The sequence below is a fragment of the Ochotona princeps genome, chromosome 15 (genome assembly GCF_030435755.1).
Source record: "Ochotona princeps isolate mOchPri1 chromosome 15, mOchPri1.hap1, whole genome shotgun sequence".
Classification (NCBI taxonomy): domain Eukaryota; kingdom Metazoa; phylum Chordata; class Mammalia; order Lagomorpha; family Ochotonidae; genus Ochotona; species Ochotona princeps.
This window is the reverse complement of record NC_080846.1, coordinates 46023235-46040002: the sequence shown is the minus strand read 5'-3', so window position 1 is coordinate 46040002 and position 16768 is coordinate 46023235. Positions and strand designations below refer to the sequence as shown.

At 41.3% G+C, this 16768-nt stretch overlaps 1 protein-coding gene across 1 annotated transcript in view; it reads right to left on the bottom strand.

The window, feature by feature from the left end:
- CFAP54 (cilia and flagella associated protein 54) overlaps positions 1-16768 on the bottom strand; it is a 358105-nt gene that overhangs the window by 216301 nt on the left and 125036 nt on the right. The window contains exons 35-39 of the mRNA XM_058673646.1: positions 15742-15923; positions 13102-13329; positions 4771-4994; positions 4532-4667; positions 954-1062 (exon numbers count right to left, since the gene is read on the bottom strand). Coding sequence (XP_058529629.1) covers positions 954-1062; positions 4532-4667; positions 4771-4994; positions 13102-13329; positions 15742-15923 — 879 coding nt within the window. The remainder of the gene's footprint in view (positions 1-953; positions 1063-4531; positions 4668-4770; positions 4995-13101; positions 13330-15741; positions 15924-16768) is intronic.

Here is a 16768-nt window from a genome sequence, read left to right as displayed (position 1 = left end):
TGGCTGGACAATTCTCATTAGATAAACAAATGAACAATTATATCCACACACACACAGGTATATATGCACAGGAGCAATAGCTAATAAGCGAAAGATGACTAACACTTTAGAGGAAGACTTCCATTTGCTTCCTATTTCAGAAGGAGAAGCACACAAAGTGCAGTTCCCAGCACTCACTAGTCTATTTTCATCTTATTCTGTTGCCTCATCCTTACAATTTGCTCTGCCAACAACAAATAAGCCACGACATTCTTAAGTCTTCTCCTGCCCTCTAGTTAAAAGACCTACAACCTAACCACAGTAAAGCAAAAACAAACAAACAAAAAAACAAAAACAAAAACGAAAACTTACAATTACACTGACTATGGAAATGGAAGTTATCATTGGAGTAATGAAAACAATAATAAAAGAATAAAAGAAAAAAGTAAAAGATTCAAACGAAAGAGTTCCAGGTATGAAAGAAATAGAAAAATGTGCAAACAGCTTTTGCCCATTTGTATGAAGGTACTTCAAAACCCCTATGGAAAAATGGAGCTAAAAAATAACTCATTTTTGGTGCAAAAACATGTTGAAATCCATGTATATGGCTTTTTCAACATAAAACAAATTTTCATACACTTCTTAAGACCTCTTATTTGCATGAATTTCAAAATTTTTTGCAACAAAATAAACTTCTTAGTTCCATGTTCCCAAACTTTTTGAAGTAAACTTGTATTTCTTCACCAATAACTTTCTTCTTTCTTTTCCTTTATTTCTTTTCTTCAACATATGTATAAAACTAAAGAAAAGGGCACATTGAAAGCAATGAGGGATCACAAGTGTGAGATTATTTCTCCTCAATTCTACAAAAGAGATTTTACAAATACTTCAATGATGAAAAATCGGATGTGTAGTATACAATGGCAGGTTCTGATTTAAAGAAAGTAAGGTATTATGCTAAAATCAACTCTAACCTGAAGAGATCAGCGCCTTTAGTGTCTCGGGGCGGTTTCTCGTCTCTGTTACAGTACTGACCGGAGCGTTAATCTTGAGTTGCTTCCCGATAAAATTTCGGCAAGTTATCTTCAAGGAAAAAAAAAAAAAAACATGAAAACAAATATTACTTAAATAACTACCGTTAAAAATTTGGCTGACTTACAATGTTTATTTCATTTCTCATTTGTCAAAATAAAGAGATATCAAACAATGCCACAAATAAAAGCTGGCAGAGCTGCCTTAAATTATGAAGATTCTGAGAGAACAAAAAGCAGCTCCATAATTTTTCCTATTTCTTGTACACAACACAGCTGGAAGAACAGTAGGAAAATTACATGGAGCAATTAGAATATGATTTCCTGGTATTCTATAAATGTGCTGGTCTAAATGTATCTTCCATTATGTAAACTGAAACATACTGAAAATATAGGCTGCTTTTCCAACAGCAGATATTTCCGGCCTACTCATAATTAATGCAATTTTAACTTCCCTCATGAAGATTTTGCAGACTATCTTCCACTATAGTATCTGAACTGTTCATTTTCTAGCACATACTTGAATCCTAAAAATTGTAAAATATCAGAAAGCAGATAATTTTCAGGCAGAAAGGAATTCTTTTAAAAAGTCCAAGACTCTCTTCTTGCCATTTGCCCCCCTTCCATCCCATAAATCAATCTATTGGTCCAAACAAAACTCCCTGTGAACCCCAGTGTAATGTGATGCCCCTTGAGATATAAACACAGTCTAAAAAAATATAAGTTTGTTCCCACAATCTAATGAGGCTCTAAGTTGACCTAGCCTTTCTTAAATCTATAATTTCATTAAACAAGTTTTTATTGAACACCTTCTATGTTCTAAACACCATTCCAAACTGAAGGGATGATATAATAGAGAACAAAATGAACAAATTTCCCTATTATTGGAGAAATCATGCTGATGTGAGAAGCAAGATAATAAAATTGTGAAGTACTCTGCACATTCATATTAAAACATAGAAAGGCTATGGAGAGAAATGAGGCAAAGAAGCGCATGCTTATTTTAAATAAGGTGGTGAGTCAAGGCCCCACGGAATATGTAGCCTTCAAAAAAGTCTGGGAAAACATGAGGGGAAAATAGCCATGGAGATTTGGGAATGGAGTATTCCAAGCAGGAAAACCAATGCACAGACCTTGAAAAGGAGCATGTTAAAGAACAGTGCAGTGAAGACCTGCAGGGGAGTAAGAGAATATGGGTTCTAGGAAGAAATAATAAGGGGATAACTGACTGCGTCATATTAAAACCATGATAAAGATGTTCACTTTACTAGGAATCATCTGGAAAGGGGCATTGTGGCACTGTCTTAGATTTTTCACAGGGTTATTCTATCTGCCACACCAAAGACAGACTGTGGGCTGGAGGTAAAGGATACCAGGTAAGCTGCAAGGTTGCTGCAATACCTTGCAAAAGCAACAATTGTTGGTGGAGACACTGAGAAGACAGTCAGATGCTGATTATATTTTGAAAGGTAGAGGCTTTGGTGACAGCAAGAGAAGGGTCAGGGAGACAGACCTCTGCCCTTAACTGAGGTGTTGTCATTAACTGAGGAAGCCTTGGTAGAACTGATTCAATTGAGGTGTGCTAACTTTGAGAGGTATACTACATTTCCAAAAGATGATGCTGGGATTTGTTTGTTTTGTTTTGTTTTCACAGATCAACTGGGCCCAGGCTAAACTATGACGAAGAGAAGGAGAAAGCATTCGTATTCAATCAAACACTGCGTGAGGTGCTTCTGCAAAGCAGTTGTGCAGATAATGGTCACAGCCCATAATAAACTGGTTTTGAGTGATTATTCTCAATGAACTTTATTCAGGTGAGATGCAGCCGCAATCTCTAGGACTCCAGCAGAAAACACCAGCCAGATCTACAGTAGTTCTTTCCTTTCTTCACCTACCGGTTACAGATAATAGTTTCAGTTCATGCCTGGAGGGTCAAGTTCCTATTCATGACCCTGGATTTTGGACTTGCTCATTAGCCAGCCACTACCGTCACACAAGCCAATTCCTTGTAATAGAGTCAGAGGCAGAGACACGGAGACAATCATCATCATCATAAGCGTCGGACAGACAGAAACTAAATTAACTCCCTAGCAGAGAATGCACGGGTAGAGACCATAGGAGACCTGAGGTTAGAGCCCCGGGGCAGCTGGAACGGGACAAGCAGCACAAAGCAAGTCAGAAAAAGCAAGCTCTTTGGTTTTTGGGTTTTGCATTGTTTTTTTGTTTTGTTTCTGTTCCTTTGACTTCTCTGTGCTCCATCTCAGGGCCTTTTCCCTCGTTTCTCTTGGTCTGGAATGCTCTTTTGCTAGAGCATTCCCTGGCTGGTCCCTTCTCATCAAATGTCACGATTCACAAGAAGTCTTTCAGATCACTCTTCAGGAAGTTTCCACTTCCCAACCACCAGTCTATCTATCCCATTGATCGAGTTTATTTTCCTCAGAGAAGTCACAACGATCATAAATCTCCATCTGCTTGCTTCTTTTATTACTTGTCCCTATCTGTACATCTCCAGAAATAAGCCCCATAGAACAGCGACTCAGACTACACTCTCCAACATAGACTATATGGTAGGCAAGGCTCTCACGGGGCTGTAAGGGATGTTTGTGAGAAGCTGGAATCTCCACTGGCTAGATGCACTGGTGCTGGACGGTGTGGGGACTGGAATCAAGCCCTCAGGTGTGGCGGGGGTCTTTGGCAAGACGCAGGTTGTTTACAGTGGCTAGGATCACATATTTGCTAAATCAGAGTATTTACTTCTCTCTCCTCCATCTTATTCAAGCTGTATCCTGACTTACATGCATGGGTACTTGTGCCTTCACTGACCTACTCCTTTGTATAAAAATACACATACTGGAGCAGAGGTTTGACACAGCAGTTAAGAATGTCAATTGGGATGGACCACCCCATATCAGAACGCATGTGTTTGGGTTGGAGCTCCACACTGCTCCAACTTCTGGCTACTGCACATCCTGGCAGGCAACAGATGACGGTTCAACTTCTTGGGTCCCTGCTATCCATATGGAAGATCTCAGCTGAGTTCCAGAATCCTGGTTCCAGGCTGGCCCAGCCATGGAACTGTGAGCATATTTGGGGAGTGAACTAGTACATAAAAGATCCCTCTTTGTTTTTTAAATAACAGTAAACAATGAATATCTAAGTTTTTAAAGATAATATTTACACTTAAAGCAATTGATTCAATCAAAAAGTTACTTTTTTCTCTTATTTTAAAAGAAATTAAAACATTCAGTGCATCCAAAGAGTACTGAGGGCTGTGCACAGCTTCCCCATTATGCCTAAAGGGTAAGTTAGCCCTGACCTGGTCCTTAACTTCTTAAAGACCAGAACTTCTGTTTTACTTTATATCTGGAAAATACTGGCACGTGGTAGGTTCTCAATAGTGTCTGTTGGTCTGAGTGATAAATGCCAAGTGAAAACATTAATATTTCTCTGATTCTAAAGCTTTGTACCAAGATGTGCTGAAGAGGGAACACAGGTGCATGCATTAGTAGCACTGAACTCACCTTCTCTCCATGCTCAGCTTCATACCTTGCACAAGGCTGTTGGGTAACATCCGGGCCATTGAATTTCTGTATCCGCAGAAGCAGCTGGCGCTGTGCATACACCAGGAGTGGTGTCACTTGTTCTGTGTATCTCTCACTGCATAAGGGTGGAGAAGACACTTAAAAACCACACATTAGTTAGAACTTTTTTTTCCCCTCCAATGAAATCTGTTAAGTAAAATTGCCCTTGCAATACTTACTGTGAAATTATATTGAACTGAATGGCAAGTGATACTAGTGTTTCCCATTTCTCCACTTGATATAAAACTTCCAAAGATTTTAAAACAAAGTCATGGATCCATTTCAAATCAACTACGTTGACGTCATCCAAAGGATGCTCAAAAGTAAGGCTGGCACCACCATTATCATGTTTAATATTGCCATAACAGCTGGGAACACTGAACTCTCCTTTGTCTTCAACAGACTGTAAGTAGTATATTGAAGGGAAAAAAATGTGTTTAATTTTGCATTTTATTACATATTGCTTTATGAACACTGAATGTAATAAAAGTATAATACTGAAAAGAACTGAACAGGAAATAAAAATTTTTTAATTTATTATCCAAATTAAACTTGATCATTTGAAACAGTGCTATCCACAATAACTTTCTGCGATGATGAAAATGCGCCATATTTGTGCTTTCAATATAATACAATATAAACAATAGACATATGTGGTTGTCAGAGCTTTTGAGAAGTGATTAGTCCAAATGAATCCTTAATTTATTTAATTATAATTAATTCAAGCATAAATGTAAACAGTCGTCTATGGATAATGTGTATTATATTAGGCAAAACACATTATAGTCTATATTTAGTATACAGTCTTTATCCATTTAAGTACCACTGGCAAACCAATAAGGTAAGTGTTTAAAAGAAATAGGTTTTAACATATGCAAATAATGAAGCTCCCTAATAAACTGACTACATTTATTAATTTATAGAATATGTTCAATTCTTCGATACAATTATTAAAATATGAAGAAGGACATATTCTAGAAGAACATTTCCCCACCCCACTCTGGGATTTTAGAAGTTACCATATAACTATGTTGCTAATTTCCCAATGTTATCTATGTTACCTATGTTGCTAAGTAAATATTTAGGTCAGCTAAGGCACTGATCAAAACAACTGAGTAACTCAAATCCAGTCCTTGCCTTCTTTATTATATCATTAAGGGAAGAAAAAGTATGAACAAAGATTATGGGCAAGCATCTTCTCTCACATGATTCATTTCCCTGAAGTTGTTAAAGACCTTGAAAATCACCTTGTTGTGACACATCATACGCACAGTTGAAGTCAGCCATACAGGTATGAGTAACAGCTGTCATACTTGCTACCTGTATGAATATGCCTCCTTTGGATGCTCAGTAAAAAGGTAGATGCTACACTCTTGATCACTGGAAATCCACTGACTCCACAGAATTCCAGCAACATGGATCTGCCTAAGGGAATACCCCCATCTCCTTGAGCATACTTCCTTGACCACACGCTTCCGTCATTTCCAGCCTTCATTTCTCCCTCTCAGTCAGTGTAGTACAAATCAAACCTCTCACACCTAATCCTTCCTCGGAATCTGCTCTATCAAAGCCTTCTTTCCCACAGGACCACCAACTTTCTTGGCCCAAACTGTACCCCTCAAGAAGAGGGATTTCTGCTGTCGGTCACTTAAATAAAAGGCTTACTTAGGGGCTGAAGGATAAGAACACCCTACAGGTCATCACATTTTCTAACTCAGTGCCCATCAACAATAAAGTTAACATTTCATCTCAAACTGTACTACTTAATTGTCTTTTAAACAATCATTGTTTCCAACCCAAAAGAAGGAGGGAAAAACATTTTCTATTAACCTACTAATTTTGGCAACATCACTTAACACTGAGAAATTAGGGGACTCAGAACAAATAATGGAAATTGAGATTCCTCAGTTATGGTCACACTCTTAAAATTATGAAGATTTAGCATGAGCCTAAAAAAAGATCTTAAGAAAATCTCTATCGCTTAAAAAGCACAGAAAACAATATAATGAAGTCCTATATATCACTGGTTTCAGTGATTATCAAATAGTAGGACATGTTTGTTTCCTCCACCATTTGGTACTACACTGCAGATTATATCAATCTCTAATTTATTCAATACATATCTCTGAAAAGATAATAGTTTTACATAAATATACCACAATTCAATGATGCTACCTAAAAAAGATTAACCAAAAATGTTTTTAAATCATGATTGAACAGCTATGGCTTACATTCATTCCTCTTGTCTTACGGAATTCCTCTTTAGAGTATATTAGTTTTAGATGTAATCAAAATGAAGTCTCTTAAGTCTTTTGTTATTTAGCTGTAGGCCCATATCTTCCTTTCCTATTTCATTTGTTTGTTAAAACATCAGATTATTTGCCATGCAGCTTCCATATTCCATATTTTGAAAATTGCCTTCCATTGCTTTCATTTAAAATGCTCCTTTGTTTACTATATTTTCTGCAAATTGTTATCTTGATCTAAGTGCTTGATCCAATTTGTTTGTTTTGTTCTGGCTGGTACACTCCATAGACACTGCTTATCCTCCAATTCATTTATTCAGAATTGCGAAACACTAATATTTTTAGATCCTTTATTACCACAATAGTTGTGTTAAAATTTTTTTTCCTTTCAAAGATTTGATAATCCTCAGGTATACATCATATAGGCATGATAATCAACCTTTTTCCCCTCAAACAGTTGTTTCCTTTAGCAGGAAATCAGTTCCTTGCTTGTTTAACTTTTTAACTTATTTATTTGACAGGCACAGAAACAGAGCTCTATCCACTGGTCCACTTCCCAAATGTCTACATGGCTGAGGCTGGCCTGAGACAAAGCTGATGACATGGGACTCAAGCCAGGTTTCCCTTTTGGGTGGCAGAATTTAGCTGGGCAATACCACTGCCTTCCAGGCGCTGCAACAGCGGGAGTCAGGGGTCAAGAATCAAGCTTGGGTACGCTGAGAAGGCACACAAGAACAAATTCTTACCCCAGGAAGTGTTTTTTTTTTTTTAATTATTTTTTAATAATCTTATTTAGTTGATTAGGGAACAAAAGGTCAAGGGCTACAGGGTGAAAGTGGGTAATACCATTGTTTCCACACTAATATCATTTTTCCCTGTATCTGGGGTCAGGGAAAAAAACAAAGGGAAAAGCCCCACCCAACCTCCCAAGCATCCCAGATCCCCAATGGGAGGCGTGCTCTGAGGGTCCTGCTCATACAGTTTTGATAGTTCATCAGTTCTGGATTGCTGCCAATCTCTCAGTTCCAATCTCAATGAACCCTATTCAGAATCCACTGGCTGACAGTCTGTTCATGGTTGGGGTTCTAAGATCAGCAGTTCAGTTGGAGGGATCTCCAAAGAAACTTCGTCTGAGATGATCCCAGGCCTGATTCTTGCGCGAGTTTCCTAGTACAGAGTCCAACACCGTCTGTCACACCAATCAGCTTATGCACATGCTGGTCGTTGGGATTTCTGGGTTCGTTCTGTTTCCCGTCCTGTCTTCCTCGTGAACCAATGGGTGCTGTAGTCCAGTTCGATCCTGCCCGCTTCATACTCAGTCCTCACGCAAACAGGTTGGAGCTGCAGCCTAGTTGGGGCGACTCCCCATAACCCCCACCAGTTCTGCCCCCTACCCTGGTTCCCATGCTTGCCAGTACGCACTGCAGGCTTGTCAAGTCTGTCCCACATCCCGTTTAGCTCTCGCACATGTCGATGGGCATTGAAGCCCAGTTCAACCCAACCAACCTACTATCCAGCCCACACACCTACTGGCAGGTGTCCTTCTGTACAGCCACTCCTGCCCCTTTCCTGGTGTTCATGCTGTCCAATGAGAGTGGTAGCCCCGAAGGAGGTGCCCACTATTTCCCTTCTAGGCCACACTCACTCCAAGATTATGCACTCTCCAGGTAGTTCTGGCATTTGACTTGACAGAATTAGCTCCAAGTGGCAGCCTCTGCCAGCTAGTACTGCGGCTAGCCCAACCAACCCTCACCCACTCTAGTTTTTGCTTGCACCAGTCGGAACAGTCAGCCCACCGTGGCCCTTCCCTTATCTAGCCCACATGAGGCCCACAGGTGTAACAGCCCTGCCTATTCTGATTGCCCCCATCCCGACTCACGCTTTCCAATGGAAGTAGTTGTCCAGCAGGGGAGCCCACGTTCCCCTGTCAGCTTTGCCTCCTCCCCCTGATTATCACATGTGCTGTTTGGGCACTGCAACCACATCTGGTAAGGCTCATCTCACCTTGGCATTCCTTATTGTGTACTAGTATGTGTCGCAACCGAACCTGGGTCGACCCACACTCTGTTCTGGTGCTCAGATTCGCCAGTAGGTAATGTGAACAGGTTCAGCCTGGTCTGCCCCCAATCCATGCCATGTGTATACCAGTGGGATAATTTCCATAGCCTGTTCTGGGCTGTTTCCTATTGTACTTCTTGCACTTACCTGCAGGGACTGTGTCCTGCCAGAGAAGTTGCCCAGGCTCCTCCATCAGAAACTCTCCCAGCGCCAGGTTTCGCGCATACCAGTGGGTCCATGAGCCAGCCCTGTTCAGTTCACCTCCTGTCCTAGCAGGAACAGTGGTGTTTCCTGACCGTTCTTCAACCCAATCTGTTTCTTATTGTTGGATGTTTCAACCCAGCCATGGCTCTTCCATACCCCCATACAGCTTACACATGGTTCAGTAAGAGCTGAGACCTAGCCTAGTCTGTCATACATTTTCCCTGGTCATGCAGAGCACCAGATGGTGTTGGAGTCTGGCCCGGCTTGGCACTTCCATTCCCAGTCCACACTTGTGCCAAGTGGGATTACACTCATATCCTGATTGGAACGCAGCCCCATTTACAGCCCATGCACTCACTGGTGGAAAACTCAACCCAGCTAGAGTATCCCCTTAGCTGCCCAACCAGGCCTATTCCCAGCCTTAGATCACATGCAGGCCAGTGGTTGCTCTGATTCAACTTGGTAGAGCCCCTCACTTGTCCTGTCCCCTTAGATGCTGTGGCTTAACATCCCTGTCTTATGCAGATCAGTAGGTTCAAGGACCTACTTGGCATGACCTGTGCTCCAACCTGATTTCTGTTGTTTCTTGTGAGTTAAGGTTAGCTCAGCCCTGCCCATTCTGTCCCCTTCCAGTGGCAGCACGGCCCACCCCACATCCTGTTAAAGGATGTACTTTCAGGTGCTGCTGCCTTGACCTGCGCTGACTGTTTTGCGTTCCTGCACCCGTGTGTGATGGCAGGTGGCATGGTCACATCTAGCTTAGTCCATCCCAACCCCAGCTTGCAAGCTAACCAGCAGAACTTGTATTCCACAGGGTTGAGCCCCCACAATCCCATAGAGTCTACCCCCAGACCAAGTTCTCTCGAGTGCTGGATAGAGTCTTGACCCTGCCAAATGTGACCACTCCACCACTCCACCAAACAGTTGGGTAATGGTACCCATCACTGCCAAAGAGGCCCCCATCCATAGCATTGGTGTGGGCTGGTGTGTGGCGATAAGTGATGTTCTAGGCTAACAGGCCATTTTTGTATTCCTAATTGGGCCGGTGTATCTGTCTAACCAAAATTGTCTCCTGGATACTTCCCTCCAAACCACCAGGTCTCAGTCCCCATGCATGCCTAAAACTTCCATGACCCTGTCACTGAGAATCATCCAAGATTCACTACTCACCTACACTAAAATTGGACTTAGTCATGGGTGTCCCCAGGCAGCAAACATATCTTAAAACACCCCAGAGTTTGCCGCCGGGCGGCCAGCAGGCAAAGCCTGGCACCACATGGTGCACTGGCCGCCCTGGGGGAGGCTGAGGACTCGTTCACTGCCTTGCGGCAGTGTCTTTGGCGTGAGCCCCCAGCACTGGGTCCGACCCAGCAGGGGCACTCCCCACAGCCGCCACACTGTGGGGAGCGGCACTTGCCCCCAAACCCAAGGCCCGAACCCCTCCCAAACTCACCCAGCTGCAAGATATTAGCAGCTGGGCGGAGCTAGGAATTTTAACCCAGTTCCCAAGTTCCCTCATGGCGGATTTACCCTGAGGAAAGAGCTCTTTTGGGTCCTGGGGGAGGCTGAGGACTCATTCACCCAACACTGTGGCTCAATTGGCCATTCTGCTTTGTAGTTGCAGCATCCCATATGCATGCTGGTTCATGCCCCAGCTGCTCCTCTTCCCATCCAGCTCCCTATATGTGGCATGGGGAAGCAGTGGAGAATGGCTCAAAGTCTTGGGACCCTACACCCTCGTGGGAGACAAAACAGGCCTCTGGCTCCTGGCTTTGGATCTATTCAGCTTCAACTGTTGTTGAAATTTGGGGCATGGAACAGCACATGGACTATCTCTCTCTCTCTCTCCTCTCCATAATTCTGCCTAACCAATAAAAATAAACAATTAAAAACAAAGAAGATGTTTTTTAAAAATCACTATCTAGGTGCTTGCAACTACCAGTTTTTAGTCTTTTGAATGGTTTCAAAAAAAAAATACACACACACATACATATGTGTGTGTGTACAGAATAATTTCCAGATTCTTTGTGTTTTACTGATATAATTCTGGTTTTATATCAATATCATACTTTATTATTTACTGTGGCCTTAATTAACCTTGAAATCAAACTAAGAGTCCTTCAAATTTGTTCTCAAATAATTTAGAGGGAGTTCAGATTTATTTCAGATTTATTTTCATTTGCTTATAAATTTCTGAATGAGCTGTCAACTGTTTGGTCTAGGAGTCAGACTGCTAACTAAGAAGCTCACATTCCCTACCAACATATCTGGACTAGAGTCCCAATGTGACAGGTTTGGATCAGGTCACTGTTATTGTGAGGAAAGGAGGAGTTTCTTCAAAAGTGTACACGATGCTTGCTTCTGCCCAGAAACTGCCTCTAGAAAGGCAGCATTGCAATCCCACTCCTGAGCTTCTAGTTTAACAGCAGAGGAAGAGATCTGACTCTTTTGAGCTTTAGTTTATCATGAGAATGGAAAGAAGTTGTCCATCACACCCTTCTGATGAGTTTTTTGTTTTGAGCAAGCTAGACAAGACTAGAACTCTGATTCTTTGAGTTTGTGTCCTCAATCCTGACTGATAATTACCTTTGTTTTTTTTTCCAAAAAAAAAAAATTGTGCTTAAAAAGATTCCACCTTGACCAAATTTCCAGGCCTTCCTCTCTTGAAAGTCTGCTTCCTGACTGCTCTGGTAGGAAACTTCTTGCTTTGCTCACTGCGTTGTCCTAATTTTCTTCTTTAATGTGAGACAAGAACCGAGGTAGTCTTTGTCCATACACTGGTTCCTCATAGCACCAGCCCCATTCCTAATTCCAGTTTGCTGCTAATATAACCCCAAGAGGCAGCAGATGATGGCTCAAGTGCTTTCATCTCTGTCAACCATATGGGATACTTGGGTTCCAGCCTAGCCCATCCCTAACTATTACAGGTGTTTGGGTGTGACGTAACCAATGAAAGACTTTATCTTTCTTCCCACCATAATTTTTAAAATTTTTGAAATGATATTCTGGATATTTTAAACGGTATTTTTAAATTTTAGTTTTCTAGTTGTTAATTGCTTGAATATAAAAACATTTTTTATAAGTTTGTTTTTGCTTTTGTTTTTTTACTGGAAATCAGATATACAGAGAGGAGATATAGAAAGAAAGATCTTCCATCCACTTCCACATCTGCAACTGGCTGAACTGATCCAAAAGCAGGAGCCAGGAGCATCTTCCGGGTCTCCCACACGGTTGCGTTCTTTTGAGGTGACTATTATTAGACTTTTCTTTTGTTTAATTGCCTTTTAGCTACTTCTCTCTTTTTGTGTGGTTACTCTGAAGATTATTAAATATATCCTTAACTTATTACCGTCCACTTGGAATTAACATTGTTCCACCCTCCGTAGAAGTGTAAAACTCTTACAATTGTTTAATTTTATTAATCTCCTGTCTTTGGTGCTTCTATTGCATATTTTCCTCTAGAAATATTATAAACTTCATAGCTCAAGGTGCTTAAATGTTTACTGATTTTTTTAAATATTTAGGTACTTTTATGTTTGCCTTATGTCCATTTTATTCCTACGTTTTACGCCACACTCTACCAGATTTCAAATGGCTGTGAATTCCAACAGACTTGAAGCAAGAGAACAAAGACAGATTTTTTTTAAAGGAATAAAGATCAAGTTGTAAGTTGGATGATCTCTCTTGGGATCCATTTGTTTATCTCTTGAAAAGATTGTTATAAAGACTAAGCACACTCTTAGTCTATGTGGTAGCAGGAACTCAGTAAATGTTATTTCCCTTTCCTTTGAAATAAACTGAGTTTTCAGGCTAAAACATGTTCAATTAACATCAATGCAGGTTATAGATTGTGAAAAAAATAATAATGAGAAATAAATTAAATACAGACAAACCAAGCGGAAACTGAAAAAAATATATCAATTTTCACTTATTCCAAGTTACACAGTACAAAGATATTTTTTAATTAAAAACAATAAAAAATAATTACCAAAATTTTCTTACCTTAATAGAATTGATATTTTGCAGTTGTATTAACATGTCAATAAGCAATTCGGCTCCCAAGTAGAATGGTAAAACAGAAGCACAGAGGAAGCCATCCTGGCTGATGGGAAATGTTTTGTAAAGATCCATGGCCTGTTGAAGTAGTATCTGGAGCTCCCGGGTAAAGTTCCAGAAGGCCCGACAGCAGTTCTGAAGCAAAGTCCAGTAGCCACCACGATGAGCAAGGACCTGAGTCAGACGCAAGATTTAAAAGAGCCTAAGCTTCCAGAAGTTACATGACTCTGCCATCTTTCTGCAGATCTTACATGTCAATGATAAAATCACGGACACAATTTGCTATATACCACTTATATGAGCTTAACAGCTCTGTCAAGATATCTGTATGTATATCCTCTTGTGACTTTATTTTAAGATTCATTTATTTTTATTGGAAAGGTAGATTTACAGACAAAAGGAGAGACAAAGTCCTTCCGTCTGCTGATTCACTCCCCAAGTGGCAGCAACAAGCCAGAGCAGAGCTGATCTGAAGACAAGAACCAGGAGTTTCTCCTGCGTCCCCCGCGTGGGTGCAGAGTCCGAGGCTTTGGGCCGTCCTCGACTGCTTTCCCAGGCCACAAGCAGGGAGCTGGATGGGAAATGGAACAGCCAGGACATGAACTAGTACCCATAAGGCGAAGGTTTAGCCACTAGGTTATGGTGCTGGGCCCTTTTCTTGTGATTCTAATAGAGACTCCTTGGAAGTACGTATACACTAACATCCTGCTCAATTTACAGATAAGGAAATGGAGGCATGGGGCTAACTTGCCCAATCTATTACATGTTGAACTAGGATTTGCACACCAGTGGTCTGCACAACGCCTGCCTATATGTGTGTCTATATATGTTTGTGAGTGTGTGTGTGTGTGTGTGTGTGTGTGCTAACAACACAGCCAGCAAGCAGGAGAAACTGGGCCTGCCCTCATGCTCCTTAAATTTATGAGAAGAAACTGACACTAGAAAAATATACAAATGGAAACTAATTTCAAACAAGTCAGTTTCATTTAAAAAAAAACCACACAGAATCGAATCAGAATCTGGCACAGTACATAACATGCTATTTTCGATGGGGTAATCCAGAAAGAAGTCATCTCGGGAAGTGGCAGGAAAGCAGAGATCTGGATGTTGAGTTGAACAGGCCACATTAGATGGGGCCAGGGCAGTGAGGAGGGAGACCATGGGGAGCAGCATCATAGCACAGGGACATGTTCAATAAAAAGATTTATTTATTTGAAATGTAGAATATGAGAGAAAGAGGGAGAGGGAAAGAGCGAGATAGAGAAACCTTCCATCTGCTGCTTCATTCACCAAGTATCCATGCTGGCCAGGGCTGGGACAGACCTAACCCAGGAACCAGGAACCTCATCTGCCTCTTCCATATAGGTGCAGGGACCTCAGCACCTGTGTCATTTTCTGCTGCTTTGCCAGACATGTTAGCAAGGAGTTGGAGTGGATGTGCAGCAGCCCAACACTTCTAGCGGCATCACAGGCTGCAGCCTACCCTGCCACAGCACAGCACAGCCCCTGCTTCGTACTGTCTACGCTTAGAGAGAAGCGTGAGAGCTAGGTGATCAAGTCCCAGCTCTCACATGGCCTGGAGCTGGCAAAGAGGAAGGCGAGCCAGGGCTCGAGCTCCAGGGGAAAGATGAGACTTCACTTCACAAGGTGGAAAGTCTTTCTTGTCTCCTCGCTGAATCACACGGGAAGCTAAGTGTTCCTTTCACGTCCAGAAAGGATGAGACTTTCCCTCAACTCATAAGAGAACTAAAATATATGCCCTTTCTGTTAGAAGAAAAAAAAAAAGAATCGATTTCTGCGTAGTTGGTAATTCCAATTTTAAGTTGAAAAATCAATCACAACATATTTAAAAGGAAATTTTAAAAGTATTTGTGAAAAGACAGTGGAAAACAGAAGTGAGGAAATGAGGGATAGTGTGGGATGGAGGCAGGGCTGTCCCACAGCCTGCAAAGATTTTTTTTTCCCCTATGCTTGACAGAAAAGAGGTCTAACATACCCCCAGGAGAGAGAAAGACCTGTGAGAGGTCATGAGTGCTTCCCTTTCCTCAGGGTACTCAAATCATCAAGGAACACAACTCTGCCCCACCAAAAAAAAAAAAAAAAAAAAAAAAAAGACAGGCAAACCTCTAAAGTGACTCAGGCTGAACTTGTGTTTTGTAAGAAAATAAATGCAATACATATCAGAGTTCATAGGCTAAGATATATGCCTATGACATTAATAAATAAGACTGATCACATCAGTAGGTTAAGCTATCACTTACGACACCAGCACCCTGTATCAGAGTGTTGGTTTCAATCCTGGTTGTCCTGCTAATGTTCCTGGGAAAGTAATAGATGATGCCCTGAGTTCTCAGGCCTCTTTTGCCCACCTGAAGACCCAGATGGAGCTCCAGGCTCCTGGTTTCTATCTAGACCTTCCAAAGCTTTTGTCTGTGTCTGTCTGTCTGTCTCTCCCTCTCTCTCTGTCTCTCTCTGTCTCTCTCTGTCTCTCTCTGTCTCTCACTTCTCTTTCTCTCCTCCTGCCCTTTCCCTCCACCTCTCTTTCAAAACAATAAAGTAAATCCTTTAAGAGCAGGGTGACATTACCATCGCTCTCCTGCAGTATAAGAAGATTTTCACAAAGTGGTCCAATGGTCCCATGTTGGTTGCTCGATCCTTTTCTTTAGCACTAAAACCTGACAGCGAATCAGAGTCATTCGTTGTTTGTGTCTTAGATACATTTTCTTCACTCATTTTGCAATTAACAAATGTAGAAAATTCTTCAGCATCTACAGCACACACACAAAAAAAATCAGATTACTAACACAAAATTAACTTCCAAAATTCAGTAAGTGATAAGCACCAAATGTGTAATTCAGACAGTAAATGCACATGAGTTTAGAGGCAGGACAGGATTATCCTTGGCACAAGAAAATCAGGAAACTTTTCTAGGGACGGTAACAATTAGATCTTAAACAGGGTGCACATGGTTTAGTGATCTGAGAAAACAGAGAAAGGGAGGTCTCAGGCAAAGAAAAGATGAACATTTATGTTATGGAGACAAAGTCAGGATTCCATGGTTCTTCATTTCATCCCAAACGGGCCATTCCCGGGACACACGCACTAAAAACTGAGTAGCAACCCTGGGAATTTGGCAGTACAGCAACCTGGCCACTCACTGCCCTGATGGTGAGGCAAGAAGAACATTTCCCTTGCCATAAATCTTTTTATCAGAAATCCACACTACTCAGTAAGTCCCAGGAACAGAGTATTCTGCTAGGTCTTGGGCAGGGAGCAGGTTATAATCTACACACAAAACTCAGACTGTTTCTATGGCAGTAACTTTCAAATGTTTCAATATACATAGTATAATATGCAGATACCAGTTCAAGCTAATCTGAATCTTGGAAGAACCCAGAAAGCAAGGTCAAATACTTCAAACACAAATCAGCACTTCTAGCACACCAAGGAAACTAATGAGAAATACGTTACAGACACTCAAAATGTCACTGTTAAAAACTCAGTATTTATAATACAGTAATACTCAAAATTCACTTTTAATTCTGAAATGAGTGCTACTCAAGCTCTATTAATAGTTAGGAATCACGTCCAGGATCCAATCAAAGAGGTACAG